This window comes from Leptodactylus fuscus, chromosome 6 (assembly GCF_031893055.1).
Source record: "Leptodactylus fuscus isolate aLepFus1 chromosome 6, aLepFus1.hap2, whole genome shotgun sequence".
NCBI lineage: Eukaryota > Metazoa > Chordata > Amphibia > Anura > Leptodactylidae > Leptodactylus > Leptodactylus fuscus.
The window spans coordinates 21,510,378-21,524,675 of NC_134270.1; the positions used below are offsets into that span (position 1 = coordinate 21,510,378).

General features: G+C 43.7%; 1 protein-coding gene across 1 annotated transcript; it reads left to right on the forward strand.

Moving 5' to 3' along the window:
- Positions 1-1,638: 1,638 nt before the first annotated feature.
- Positions 1,639-13,861, forward strand: DHRS7C (dehydrogenase/reductase 7C). The gene is made up of 7 exons (XM_075279501.1): positions 1,639-1,746; positions 10,091-10,258; positions 10,572-10,684; positions 10,972-11,182; positions 11,795-11,887; positions 11,996-12,151; positions 12,238-13,861. Exons 2-7 carry the CDS (start codon positions 10,105-10,107, stop codon positions 12,444-12,446), a joined length of 936 nt encoding a protein of 311 aa, XP_075135602.1. The 5' UTR covers positions 1,639-1,746; positions 10,091-10,104; the 3' UTR covers positions 12,447-13,861.
- Positions 13,862-14,298: the final 437 nt, after the last annotated feature.

The following is a 14,298-nucleotide window of genomic DNA, read 5'->3' on the forward strand; positions in this document are numbered from 1 at the left end:
AGGACATGAATCTGAGGGCAGAGATGGGGGACATGAATCTGGGGGCAGAGATGGGAGACATGAATCTGGGGGCAGAGATGGAGAGGACATGAATCTGGGGGCAGAGATGGAGGGACATGAATCTGGGGGCAGAGATGGAGGGACATGAATCTGGGGGCAGAGATGGAGGGACATGAATCTGGGGGCAGAGATGGAGGGGACATGAATCTGGGGCAGATATGGAGGGACATGAATCTGTAGACAGAGATGTGGGGACATGAATCTGGGGGCAGAGATGTGGGGACATGAATCTGGGGGCAGCGATGGAGTGGACATGAAACTGGGGGCAGAGATGGGGGACATGAATCTGGGGGCAGAGATGGAGAGGACATGAATCTGAGGGCAGAGATGGGGGACATGAATCTGGGGGCAGAGATGGGAGACATGAATCTGGGGGCAGAGATGGAGAGGACATGAATCTGGGGGCAGAGATGGAGGGACATGAATCTGGGGGCAGAGATGGAGGGACATGAATCTGGGGGCAGAGATGGAGGGACATGAATCTGGGGGCAGAGATGTGGGACATGAATCTGGGGGCAGAGATGTGGGGACATGAATCTGGGGGCAGAGATGGAGAGGACATGAATCTGGGGGCAGAGATGTGGGGACATGAATCTGGGGGCAGAGATGGAGAGGACATGAATCTGGGGGCAGAGATGTGGGGACATGAATCTGGGGGCAGAGATGGAGGGGACATGAATCTGGGGCAGATATGGAGGGACATGAATCTGTAGACAGAGATGTGGGGACATGAATCTGGGGGCAGAGATGTGGGGACATGAATCTGGGGGCAGAGATGGAGAGGACATGAATCTGGGGGCAGAGATGTGGGGACATGAATCTGGGGGCAGAGATGGAGAGGACATGAATCTGGGGGCAGAGATGTGGGGACATGAATCTGGGGGCAGAGATGGAGAGGACATGAATCTGGGGGCAGAGATGTGGGGACATGAATCTGGGGGCAGAGATGTGGGGACATGAATCTGGGGGCAGAGATGGAGAGGACATGAATCTGGGGGCAGAGATGGAGGGACATGAATCTGGGGGCAGAAATGGAGTGGACATGAAACTGGGGGCAGAGATGGAGAGGACATGAATCTGAGGGCAGAGATGGAGGACATGAATCTTGGGGCAGAGATGGAGGGGACATGAATCTGGGGGCAGAGATGGAGGGACATGAATCTGGGGGCAGATGAAGGGTGTATATGAAACTGGGGGAGAGATAGAGGGGGGACATATAATGTACGGGTGACTGTAGGAGGATTATACTGTGTGCGGGCACATGAAAAATTATCGAGTGGGCGGGGTCAACACAAAAGTGGGCGGGGCTAAATTTGCCGCGGCGCACTATGCGCGCCGCACATTTTGTCCCTCTTTCGGTTCTTCAAAAGTTGGGAGGTATGCTTATAGTACCATATACCTGTGTATAGTATATAGTACTGTATACACCAGCGTATCCTCTTATTACAGTACAGGACAGTATCATTGAGTCAGAGGTCATACTCAACTCAGGCCCTGCAGAAAGTCATATGAAACTCGACGCTGCCATGCAGCCCCCTCTCTGGATTATACAGAGGGGCTTAAATTATCTTGTCCAACTTCTTCACAGCTGAGTCCTATTTATATCCGACCACTGGTCACTGGGCCGTCCGAGGAGGAGACGCTCAAGGACTGTGTGATCTTTACTGCAGGACAGCCCTATATACTGTAAGTAACCTCCAGTGAGGCCTATTGTACTGTATATAATGTATTGTGTGTATGTTATATATTTTATACAGGCAATATAATATTGGTATGCTTTACAGTATATCGTATGTGCACTTCATGTTTTATGTAGTCTATGCATTGTACGCAGGCATTTTGTTGTATGTGCTCTTTACGTTGTATGTAGCATATATATACATATATATATAGAGAGAGAAATAAATAGATATATGTATCTTGTATTTAGATATTATTGTATATACTGTATATACTCGAGTATAAACTGACCCGAATATAAGCCGAGGCCCCTAATTTTACCACAAAAAACTGGGAAAACTTATTGACTCGAGTATAAGCCGAGGGGGGAAATGCAGCAGCTACTGGAAAATTTCAAATATTAAAATGGTCGGAGTTTTTGGGTGCAGTAGATGCTGGGGAAGGGGAGGGGGTGTTTTGGTTGTCTGTCTGCCCCTTCCCTGAGCTTGAGGACTGTTTTTTTTTCCCCACTTGGAATTCAGCCTGGCTGAATATAGGGGATCTGCAGTGCTCCTATTAACCCCTTCCCAACGGAACAGGAGCACTGCAGATCCCCTATATTCAGTAGGCCAGGCACTGTCAGACACAGGATACCTAATGTGTATGTGTGTCACAGTCATTCTCTACTTTTGTATGTATTCTAGGGAAAGGAGGGATTTACAACTTTTATTTTTTTTAAAGCTTCTTTTTTCCCCCACTATTTTATGGAAGATTCTATACATTGACATTGCGGCTGGTCATAGACTGACTCGAGTATAAGCCGAGGGGGGCTTTTTCAGCACAAAAACTGTGCTGAAAAATTTGGCTTATACTCGAGTATATACTTTGTGTGCACTTTATATTGTATATAGGCCTTATAGGTATGTTTGTAGACTCTGTATATTGAATATAGTGTTTATGTTGTATGTAGACTTTATATTTTATGTGAGCTTTTATTGTATACAAGCATTATATTGTATGTCAGCTATGTATTGTGTGTGCTGTGTATTTATGAGAGTGTTATATATAGGCTTTATAGTGTCTGTAGTGTTTATATTGTATGTTTGCTTTAAATTGTATATAGACTTTATATTGTATATAGTGTTTATAATATATGTTGTGTTTATATTATACTGTAGCCTCTATATTGTATGTAATGTTTATAATATACTGTATTTAGGCTTTTTATTATATATAGTGTTTATATTGTATGTAGTGTTTAATTTGTATATAGGCTCTATATTGTATGTAATGTTTATATCGTATGTGGGATTTATAATATACTGTATATTATATGTTATATTTAGGGTCTATATTGTATGTAGTGTTTATAATATAGTCAGGCTTTAGATTGTATTTAGTGTTTATATTGTATGTAGCATCTATATTTTATGTGGGCTCTATATTGTATGTAATATTTATATTGTATGTAGGCTCTATATTGTACGTAGTGTTTATAATTTACTCAGGCTTTAGATTGTATTTAGTGTTTATATTGTATGTAGCATCTATATTGTATGCAGGCTCTGTATTGTATGTAGGCTCTAGGCCAGACCTGGGCAAAGTCCGGCCCGCGGGCCACATCCGGCCCTCTGACTGATTCAGTCCGGCCCGCACAGCTTTGACTAGGGAGGCGTGTCTAGGGGGGCGTGTCTAGGGGGCGTGTCTTAGTGCCGGCCGAAGATGGAGATGTGGAGCGTGTCATAAAGTACTGAGAGATGTAAGGTGAGCTGCAGGGGGGAGAGAGAGAGAGAGATTGAGTGTGTGTGTCTGTCTATGTGTGTGTCTGTCTATATGTGTGCCTCTCTGTATGTGTGTGTGTCTATATGTGTGTCTGTCTATATGTGTGCCTGTCTATATGTGTCTGTATGTGTGTCTGTCTATATGTGTGTCTGTCTATATGTGTGCCTCTCTATATGTGTCTGTATGTGTGTGTGTCTGTATGTGTGTGTGTCTATATGTGTGCCTGTCTATATGTGTGTCTGTCTATATGTGTCTGTATGTGTGTCTGTCTATATGTGTGTCTATATGTGTGTCTGTATGTGTGTCTGTCTATATGTGTGTCTGTCTATATGTGTGTCTGTCTATATGTGTGCCTCTCTATATGTGTCTGTATGTGTGCCTGTCTATATGTGTGCCTCTCTATATGTGTCTGTATGTGTGTCTGTCTATATGTGTGTCTGTCTATATGTGTGCCTCTCTATATGTGTCTGTATGTGTGTGTGTCTATATGTGTGCCTGTCTATATGTGTGTCTGTCTATATGTGTCTGTATGTGTGTCTGTCTATATGTGTGTCTATATGTGTGTCTGTATGTGTGTCTGTCTATATGTGTGTCTGTCTATATGTGTGCCTCTCTATATGTGTCTGTATGTGTGCCTGTCTATATGTGTGCCTCTCTATATGTGTCTGTATGTGTGCCTGTCTGTATATGTGTGTTTGTCTATATGTGTGCCTGTCTATATGTGTGCCTGTCTATGTCTGTCTGTCTATATATATATATATATATGTGTGTGTGTGTGTCTCAGTAACCTAGGGGCAGAGATGGAAGGGGAATGTTATACTAGGGCAGAGATGGCAGATGGAGGGGGGGACATGAAATGGGGAAAATAAAGGGGGATATGAAACTGAGGGAGAAATGGAGGGGGGGGGGACATGAAACTGGGGGTAGATGAACAGGGCACAGACTGGGGGGACATTAAACCGTGGAGGAAGCTGTAGGGGGACTTGTCTGCCTCTAGTTGCCCCCAGTTTAATGTCACCCTCCAGCTACCCCTACGGTTTTATGTCTGCTTCCAGCTTCCTGATTTTAATGTCCCCTTCTAGTTGCCCCCAGTTTCATGTCCCGCTCCAGCTGTCAATTTATTGCCGCCCTCCAACTACCCCCACTGTTTAACGTCCCCCTCCAGCTGCTCCAGTTTCATGTCCCCTCTAGTTTCCACCAGTTTATACTGGGGCAGCAGGAGAGGGACTTAATACTGTGGGGCAGTTGGAAGGGAACATTACAATGTGGGGGCATATAATGTACGGGTGACTGTAGGAGGATTATACTGTGTGGGGGCACATGGAAAGATGATTGGGAATGGGCGGAGTCAACGTAGAAGTGGGTGGAGCTAAATTTGTCGTGCCACGGCCCTCTAGCATAGTTTCAATTTCTTATACGGCCCCATGGGAAAATTAATTGCCCACCCCTGCTCTAGGCTCTATATTGTATGTAGTGTTTATAATATAGTCAGACTTTAGATTGTATGTATCGTCTATATTGTATGTAGCGTTTATATTGTATATAGCATCTATATTGTATGTAGGCTTTGAAATGTTTGTTCACTTTATATTATATGAAGGCTTTTTTTTATTGTATGTACACTTTATATAATGTGTAGGAGTGATGTTGTGTATATTTTATATGTTGTATATACAGTGTATATGTTAGGGTTGGTTCACACAACCATTATTAATATCCTTTGCTATCTTATATGCGCGTATCACATTGAAAGCAATAGGGAAAAAAGCAGCCCATTCATTTCTATGGGGAGCGCAAGTATGCCGGCTCCCATAGAAAGCAATGGGATCTGTTTTAACGCCGCTGATTCAGAATGTGTTACACGTTCAGAATCAGCGAGCGTATACTCCATGTGAAGGGGCCCTAATATAGGAGCTCCATTCAGTGGTGAACCTAGCCTCTCTGCTGCCTGAGGTGGACGATCAAAAGACGCCCCTCCTCACCACCCGGACTGAATACTGGGGGTTTAAGGCTTTTTCATCTTTTGATCATCCACCTCAGGCAGCGGAGGGGTGCTAGTGGTAACATTACAGTGAATACAATGCAGTAATATTTTGTGCAGTAATAATTACAGGAGACGTCTTCCCACAGTTCCCTTCTCTTCCCTTTGGACTGGCATGACCACTTCTTCCAGCTATGACTTGATATATATTGATATGTATATATATGTGTGTATATATATACATATATATATATATAATATATATATCTATTTATATATAAAATGTCCCACAGCAGCCCCTGCAGCCTATATTATGCCCCACAGTGCACAATAGACTGTGGGGCATAATAGAGGTTGCGGGAGGAAGGGGGGGGGGAGAGCACAATGGACCCTGCAAGCTCTATTATGCTCCACAATTGCACACCTATGGTAATATCCCAGACCACGTCACGTCTAGGACATTACCATACAAGCCCAAAGCCTGCTAGGATCAACATCTGATCCCGGAGAGGTGAGTAACATTGTTTATTATGTTCCCTCACCTCCCCTGGGGCTCCAATTATTATACTCGGGGGTCTGAAAAGACCCCCGAGTATAATATAATAGCAGTAGTGGGATCGCGGCCTGGACCTGCTCACAGCTAACCCCCGCATCCGATAGTACAAGGGGAAGCGGTGACGGCAGTGAGCAGGGGAGGTAGGTAAATAGGCTGCTACTTGCTGGGGATACTCCGGCAGGTAGCGGCCTATTATAAAACAAAAAAAAAAAGTATGTTACTCACTGGCCTCGCGGCTGCTCCTGCTGTTGCTGCTTCTTCTTTTCACCTGGCAATGAGACGTCTGCATCTCAGTGCAGGAGGCGTGATGATGCAACCTGCACTGCGACGCAGAGTTATAAACCAGCACGGGATAGGACGGCTTGGTGGTTAGCACTGCAGCCTTGCAGCACTGGAGTCCTGGCTTTGAATCCCGCCAGGAACCACATCTGCAAGGAGTTTGTATGTTCTCCCTGTGTGTGCATGAATTTCCTCCCATTCTACAAAGACATACTGATAGGAGAGAAAAAAAATGTACATTGTGATCCCTATATGGGGCTCACAATCTACATTAAAAAAAAAGGAGAGAGGACAGCTCGGGTTGTTTTCAGAGTGGCTCTCTCCTGCACTAGTTTAGAAAAAAAAAAAAGTTAACAAACAAAAAAATCTAATTGTTATGGCTGTCACCCCCACCGGAGTGCCACCTGAGGCCACCACCTCACCTTGCCTCATTAGATTGGCGGCCCTGGATCCATTAACACTGGACTACAAATACAGGGCAAATAGACAACCAAGAAGCTAAACAAAGGGATGAAAATACAATCTAAGAGCACAGTCAGGAAAGCTGCTTGCTGCCTGTGAATAAAGCCAAGCTACAATCACATAAGCAGCAAGAAGTGGGAAGAGAAGAGCATATGCCCGCGACTTCGTCTGCAAGTTGGTGTTGGCGCTGAGCCACTTATATTTAGCCAATTGCTATTGAGGATGACCCACCTGCTCCCACGTCTCGGCTCTGCTACATCGCAGCATATGCGCAGCATACTCAGTTGTATGTACATCTCTGCATATAGAGAGCGTACTGAGCTGTGCTATAGCACTGCTTAAGCTCTGCTACATCTGGCCATTTGGATTATAGGGGTGTTCTTATATCAGTGTGTGAGGAGCTTCTGTGTTACAAAGGGCTGAATGGATATTGCTGAAATGTGCCAAAGTTTGTTCAGCCTGCTCCCGCGTCTTGGCTGTGCTACATTGCTGCATGTGCATAGGATACCCAGCTGTATGTACATGTTTGTATATGGAGAGCCTACAGAGGTGTGCTACAGCGCTGCGTAAGCTCTGCTACATCGGGCAATTGTGATTACAGGGGTTTGGTTATGTGAATGTCTGAGCAGCTTCTGTGTTACAAAGAGCTGAACGGATGTTGCTGAAATGTTCCAAAGTTCTCCCCCTTCCCCCATCAGAGGCAGAACAACACATTCCCCGTCGTACTCACTGAAAATCTACACCCGATATACTCCTCTTGCCCACACACATCCTGCATGTTCTGTAAGCTCCTGATCTTCCATGAGACTCTATTTTCATCAGCTTTCACACTGTCCAGCTTCATCCTATATAGCTCTGCCCACAAAATAGCGTGTAACTCCGCCCACTGGCTAGCATGATCCTATCCTAGAATGGCTCAAGGACCTGTGATGATGTCATCACAGGTTCTTTAATGTTGTGTGAACCTACATTCCTTCACTGATGATGTCATTTACCGGGATAAAAAGTAGCCTATGTTTTAATCGGGGTTCCTATCTCCGTTCAGCCATTTTTGCGTGATTGAGAAACAAACATCCAAACCCACAAACATCCAAACCCCCAAACTTTCACATTTATAATATTATTAGTAGGAAGGATTAGTAGGATAAGATAGGAAGTAGAATTAGAAGGATAGTAGGATTGTTGCTGTGAGATTTGCTGAATCTTTAGTCTTTTGCACAAGCAACAGTTTGCAGATGTGTTTGCAGGCTGTGAAGGGAATCAACCCATCCCCTCTGCATTCACTGTGTGAAGAGGGAAAATGCACCTCTCTCCTCTTTCTCCACTCTCTCTCCTCTCTTCCCTCTCTCTCTCCCTTCTCTTCTCTCTCTCCTCTCTTTCCTCTCCTCTCTCTTCTCTCTCCTCTCTTTCTTCTCAACTTTCTCTCCGTCACTTGCTAGCTTTCTGAAAATTAGAAGGATGACACCTAGTGGCAGGAACATTAGATGGTTTCTTCAGGCAGGAAGAAGAGACATTTTTAATTAAAGTCCATTATACTTTAGTTCAGAATCTCATGCTCTATGAAATGAGACAATGTGGTCTGAAAAGTTAGCGTCCATTCAACTGTAGCAAAGAGACGGACACAGACGGAATTCCTTGTCCTGTTCTGTTTGCATGCATGCTTCTATTATGTCTGTCTGCTTAGCGTGTTTTTATTCCTAGGCCGTTTCTATATACCTGGAGCCTCTGGTCCTTCTGTAATATATTCTCTACTAGCTTTTACCCGCGACTTCGTCTGTGGTGATTTGAGAATTGGGCGGACACAGACGTGTGAAACTGTAAAAGTGCTTTAAAAAGTTTGGTGGGCTAGCAAATGTGATGTGTTATATTGTGTATGTAGTGATACAGACAATGTGATGTGTTATATTGTGTATGTAGTGATACACACAATGTGATGTGTTATATTGTGTATGTAGTGATACACACAATGTGATGTGTTATATTGTGTATGTAGTGATACACACAATGTGATGTGTTATATTGTGTATGTAGTGCTACAGACAATGTGATGTGTTGTATTGTGTATGTAGTGATACAGACAATGTGATGTGTTATATTGTGATGTGAGTGAGTAGAGTGAGGGCTACTCCTGAGGTGACAGTAAGAAGTGTGCAGGCAGGTTGAGGCAGGAAATGCCAGGCAGTGTGTGTGAGTCTATAGCTGATGTGTTATATTGTGTATGTAGAGATACAGACAATGTGAATGTGATGTGTTATATTGTGTATGTAGTGATACAGACAATGTGATGTGTTGTAGTGATACAGACAATGTGATGTGTTATATTGTGTATGTAGTGATACAGACAATGTGATCTGTTATATTGTGTATGTAGTGATACAGACAATGTGATCTGTTATATTGTGTATGTAGTGATACAGACAATGTGATCTGTTATATAGTTGAAATCTATATATAAATGTGAGTGAGTAGAGTGAGGGCTACTCCTGAGGAGACAGTAAGGAGTGTGCAGGCAGGTTGAGGCAGGAAATGCCAGGCAGTGTGTGTGAGTCTATAGCTGGGGCTAGGAGTCCTGCTTTTGTGAGTCTCCTGCTAGGAAGCCATGTTGTTTAGTGGCACCAAAAGTAGCCTGTGACTCAATCCTAAGGGAAAACTATGTTTGTGGAAAATTGCACGCAAATCCGTCCAGGCGTTTTAGCGTGATTGAGGAACAAACATCCAAACTCACAAACATCCAAACACACAAACTTTCACACTTATAATATTAGTAGGATAACCTGTGGCCTTTGGGCTTTCCGCAGTCTCACTCTGCTGCCTATGGCTGTGCACCTTCTGCTTGTCCCTTCATTCATCGTTACATATAGAAAGTTATATTGACTATAACAAATGCTGCCTAATAATAGCACCATAGAGAGCCCACTTACATACTCCATGGTAGTACCCATATTGTCTGCTTATGCACTGCCCATGTACTGCTGCTATACAGTATCTAGTATATATAGAATATCACCACACAAAAACAACAGAAAAACAAGGGCAGCTAGATGTGCTATTTATTTCAATAAGACCACAGAAACTACAAAAAAAAATAAATCTAATTTCTACCACTAAATACATATGGAAAAAAACGCATGTCAGCCCGGTCTATGAAGAAGCAGCTCATGCGATTTACGTCTGGGTCTGGCGATTGCTCAGATCTGGGTCTGTAGCACAATACTGCCAGACATTAATAAAAAAGTTTTCTTTTGTATTTTTGGGAGGTGAGGGAAGTCTTGGAAATTTATTAATGATTTTCTATTTTTCTTACTATTCAGTTTTAGATTAAAAAATGGGACTTCTTACTTTTCTTATTTTACCGCTGCTCATACTGGGGATAAGCGGCATCATTTATATCTATCGGGAAGTCGTCCGACTCATGTCCAGATCTGCAGTGAAGAATAAAGTAGTTGTGATCACCGATGCGGTTTCTGGATTGGGGAAAGGTAAAGTGTTGTGTTTGATATTACATATGTGATATGTGATACATATTTATTCCCAATTTCCTCCTATTACGGTATGAAGAAGTAATTTGGGGGTCACATGGGGATAAGAAGTAGTGCCACCTTCCACCTCTTCTGAGGAATAATATGGCGCCATATAGAGGGACAATATGGTAGCACACAATACAGGTCTGCAGTACCAGACCATACTATGACATCATATAGGGTCATTTACATGAATTTGGGGGTGGGTTCAGGGTAAATCGTTTTAACTATTGCCTGATATGAGTTTGGAATATTTTTTTACCCTTTCCAGAATGTTCCAGAGTTTTCCATGCCGCAGGAGCACGTCTGGTCTTATGTGGAAAAACGTGGGAGAAACTAGAAGCTCTTCATGATGCCCTGATAAGCGTCGCGGACCCCAGTGTGGTACGTGGTTATCTCCCCCATAATCCATCCATATAATAAATAGACACCATTAAGGCCAGGTTCACACCTGCGCCTGGTCTCTCTTTAGGTTTTCTGTCCCCGAATCCGCCTTTTTTCTGGTGGAAACCTGGCAGACCTCATTATAGTCTATGGGGTTTCTGCCAGTAACCGCTTTTTTAAGCAGATTAGGTTAAGTGGACTCAAGTGGACCCCATGAATGGAAACCTGAACGCAGGTTGTGACATAGTGTAAGCAGACAGTCACACATTGTTCATTTTTACCCCCAGACTTTTACCCCCAAGCTGGTCCTCCTGGACATTAGTGATGTCAATAACATCGAAGCTGTTGGCAAAGAAATCCAGGATTGTTACGGCTGCGTGGACGTGCTAATAAACAATGCCAGCATGAAGATAAAGGGGCCGGCGCACAGCGTCACCCTGGAACTGGACAAGAAGATCATGGATGCCAATTACTTTGGCCCCATTACTTTAATCAAAAGTAAGTGACCCCCTAATGTCTCAGTATTATATACAAGATTGTTTAGGTTATCTTCACATACGTGTTCATTTTGTGGTCCTCACCAAATGGACCAGTACATCTGTGATGACCATTTTGCCGCCCGGTGAGACCGGTGGGACTTCAGACATCTTCTATTTTTTGATGGTCAGTTAAAATGAACCGGGAAAAAACCAGATTGAATTAGGCTAAGGCCCACGTAGCAAAATGCAGAAAAAAAGCTGCAGAAAAAGAAACACAGCTTATCCGGTGCAGATTTTTTTTCTGCAATGTGTGGATAGGATTGGCATGGTGTGGATTAGCAAGAATTTCATCCACTTTGCAGACACTGTAAAAAGCAGCCACGGCCAAAATGTGATGGACATTACAAAGACGACTGACACGTGACTGTTTTTCACATTGGTGTGAGTAAGCACTCACATAATACAATAAGAACACAATATGGGAAGAGGAAGTGAATGACCCGGGTGTATGACTGAAAGGGAGCGTAGGGGATGCGCTCAATGTCAATCAGCTGCTGCAAAAGCAAAGACATTTTTTGGTATGAAAAGCTTTTATGATTTCTCTTATATTTCATGTCACTTTCTCCCGCAGCTGTTCTTCCTCATATGATCTCTCGGAGGACAGGGCAGCTTGTTCTAGTTAACAACATACAAGGAAAGCTGGGCGTTCCGTTTCGCGCAGCCTGTGAGTATTTGTAGTAATGGCGGTCGGCCTTGTAGGACCGGTTAGTAACTGGTAGATTAATTTCAAAGGCAATGTTAAGACATTTTTTTTCACCCGTTCTATATCCAGATGCAGCATCGAAACATGCCATACAAGGATTCTTCGACTGCCTGAGGGCCGAGGTGGAGGAGTTCGATGTTTTTGTCAGCACCGTCAGTCCTACATTCATCCGGTCATACCATGTCCAGCCTGAACCTGGCAACTGGGAAGCCTCCATCTGGAAATGTAAGGGGGTGGGGGTATTATTTCCAGGGGGCGGGGCTGTGACAACCTCTTCTTTTCATTATATTACTAAATTTATTATATTTTAGTCTTTTTCAGAAAACTCTCCTACGGCGTCCATCCAGTGGAGGTGGCTGAAGAAGTTCTGCGCACGGTCAGCAGGAGGAAACAAGAAGTGTTCATGGCAAACCCGGTCCCCAAGGCAGCACTATACGTCAGGACCTTCCTCCCAGAACTCTTCTTCGCTGTGGTGGCCACAGGGGTGAAGGAGAAACATTTTGTTGAAGAGGAAAAATAAATCAAAGTCTTATATTAGGGAAGTGCTCCTTATAATTCTAATACCTACTAATGGTACTCAAGCAATACAAACCTGATCATTCTGCCTATGAGAATCTGCCTTAAAGTGAATGTCCGCACATGGCTGCCATTTTCTTTTTCTATTTAAAAAATTCTGTGCTGAATAACGTCAGAATTCATTTTCCAATTTGAAGCTTCAAGTTCCCTGTGGGACATAGCCAAAATGTAAAAATTTTATTCTGACTACCTGTAGCTACCACTAGAGGGTGCTTAGGAGCTTATTTGTTACAGATAGTTAATGTTCACTGCAGTGGTCACTGCAGGAAACTCTATTAGGTATTTACTAAGACTGGTGTTTGTGATGTCAGTCGTAGTAAAATGCCTTGCTGGGGTGAGATGTGCAGAATTTATTGGTAGGTTTAATCCTTTTGATAAATTTGGTACATCCAGAAAGATCACCAGCGACCCTTTTATTTTTCCTTACCTTAGAGGTTTGAGGGTCACAACAAAATACAACAGCTTGGTGTGATAATCCTCTCACTAAAGGATCCACGAGGATGGAGCAGTGAGGGCTGGTACCTGGAGGAGACCACCCAAATACAAAGGGAGGTTTATCACAATGTCTTACTTGGCTCATGAATGTTGCGAAGGGATAAGATGCCCCCCTTTCTTATAGGTATCATTCAGGACAGGACATTTTGGGGGTTAGTGGACAGATGTTACATGAAGGGGACAGTGTCTAGAAAGTGAAACGTGTGGCAATAAATCTGGATTGGATCTGACTTGTAAGTGCCAGTATATTATAAACTGCCTATAGGTCTATAAGGGCTGGCACCTTTGTCAGGTGTAGCGCCACCTGGTGGTCTTGATTGAGAGGCGTTGCAATCTTTTCCAAAGACAGCAGTCAGAAAGTGACCACTGGACTCCGGGTATATCTGTGGCACGAGGGTTCTGTATACTTCATTATAAGTCTGAGAATGTGAATATAGGGAGATGACCGGCCTATTCCATCCAGTAACCCCCCCCCCCCTCTCAAATCCATCACCTTCCTCAAACCATGGTTTCTCCAATTTACGTTTGCCAGCCCAGCAGAGGATGTCTATACCCCTGCTCTTAGGTGACCACCAGCATCCAAAAATGTTGGGGGTTGCAATTTTGTCGCCAATTACTGTCCAGTGTTACTCCAGGCTTCCCTCTTCCCGTCTTTCTGCACCTTACCCGCACTTGCCTTGAATATCTGATAGCCTGAAGCTTTATTGCTGCCTGCACAGTCTTCTTCCTGTCACCTGAGTAATATGGAGCGAAAACAAGTCTGTGCGACACCGAGAGTCAGTCAGTTATATAGCAGATGCCACTGTGTATAACATATCAGCCATCCATAAAGTTTTCTTCTGAGAAATAAAATATTTGCAAATATTGGAGGCTTATTAATTCTTACTAAGATACGTGATATAAGAGCTGACGTATAGATGGGGTCGGCTGATGGGGCTTGTGGGTACCAGTGAGGGCCGAAACCATTTTCTCTGCCTTGTCTTAGGTATTTAGATAAAGGCCTAGGGCAGCAAATTTGATCTTTGCCCCGATGATGGAGAATCTATCTATGACCCTGATAGACAATCCCTTTCTTCTCCCACTGCCCACAAATAGATCCTCCACATGGCTAACACCAAGTACCCTCCTTGTGCTGGATCCACCAGGTTTTCAAGATGTCCTCTGTCATATTAGGAGTGGAAAGGAAATTAAATCTCATCTGAAGTTCTGAGATCTGAAGATCAACCAAGGCTTAAGACTAGATCATAAATACCAAACACCCCCCATCTTAAAATAGGACCCAACTGCATTTTACCTTTATG

What these genes read in the sequence shown, in the direction of transcription:
- DHRS7C (XM_075279501.1), top strand. Translation starts at nt 10,105, where the DNA reads ATGGGACTTCTTACTTTTCTTATTTTACCGCTGCTCATACTGGGGATA. An exon ending in GGTTTCTGGATTGGGGAAAG is followed by an intron (nt 10,259 to 10,571) that starts GTAAAGTGTTGT and finishes TACCCTTTCCAG; the next exon opens with AATGTTCCAGAGTTTTCCAT. An exon ending in CCCCATTACTTTAATCAAAA is followed by an intron (nt 11,183 to 11,794) that starts GTAAGTGACCCC and finishes TTTCTCCCGCAG; the next exon opens with CTGTTCTTCCTCATATGATC.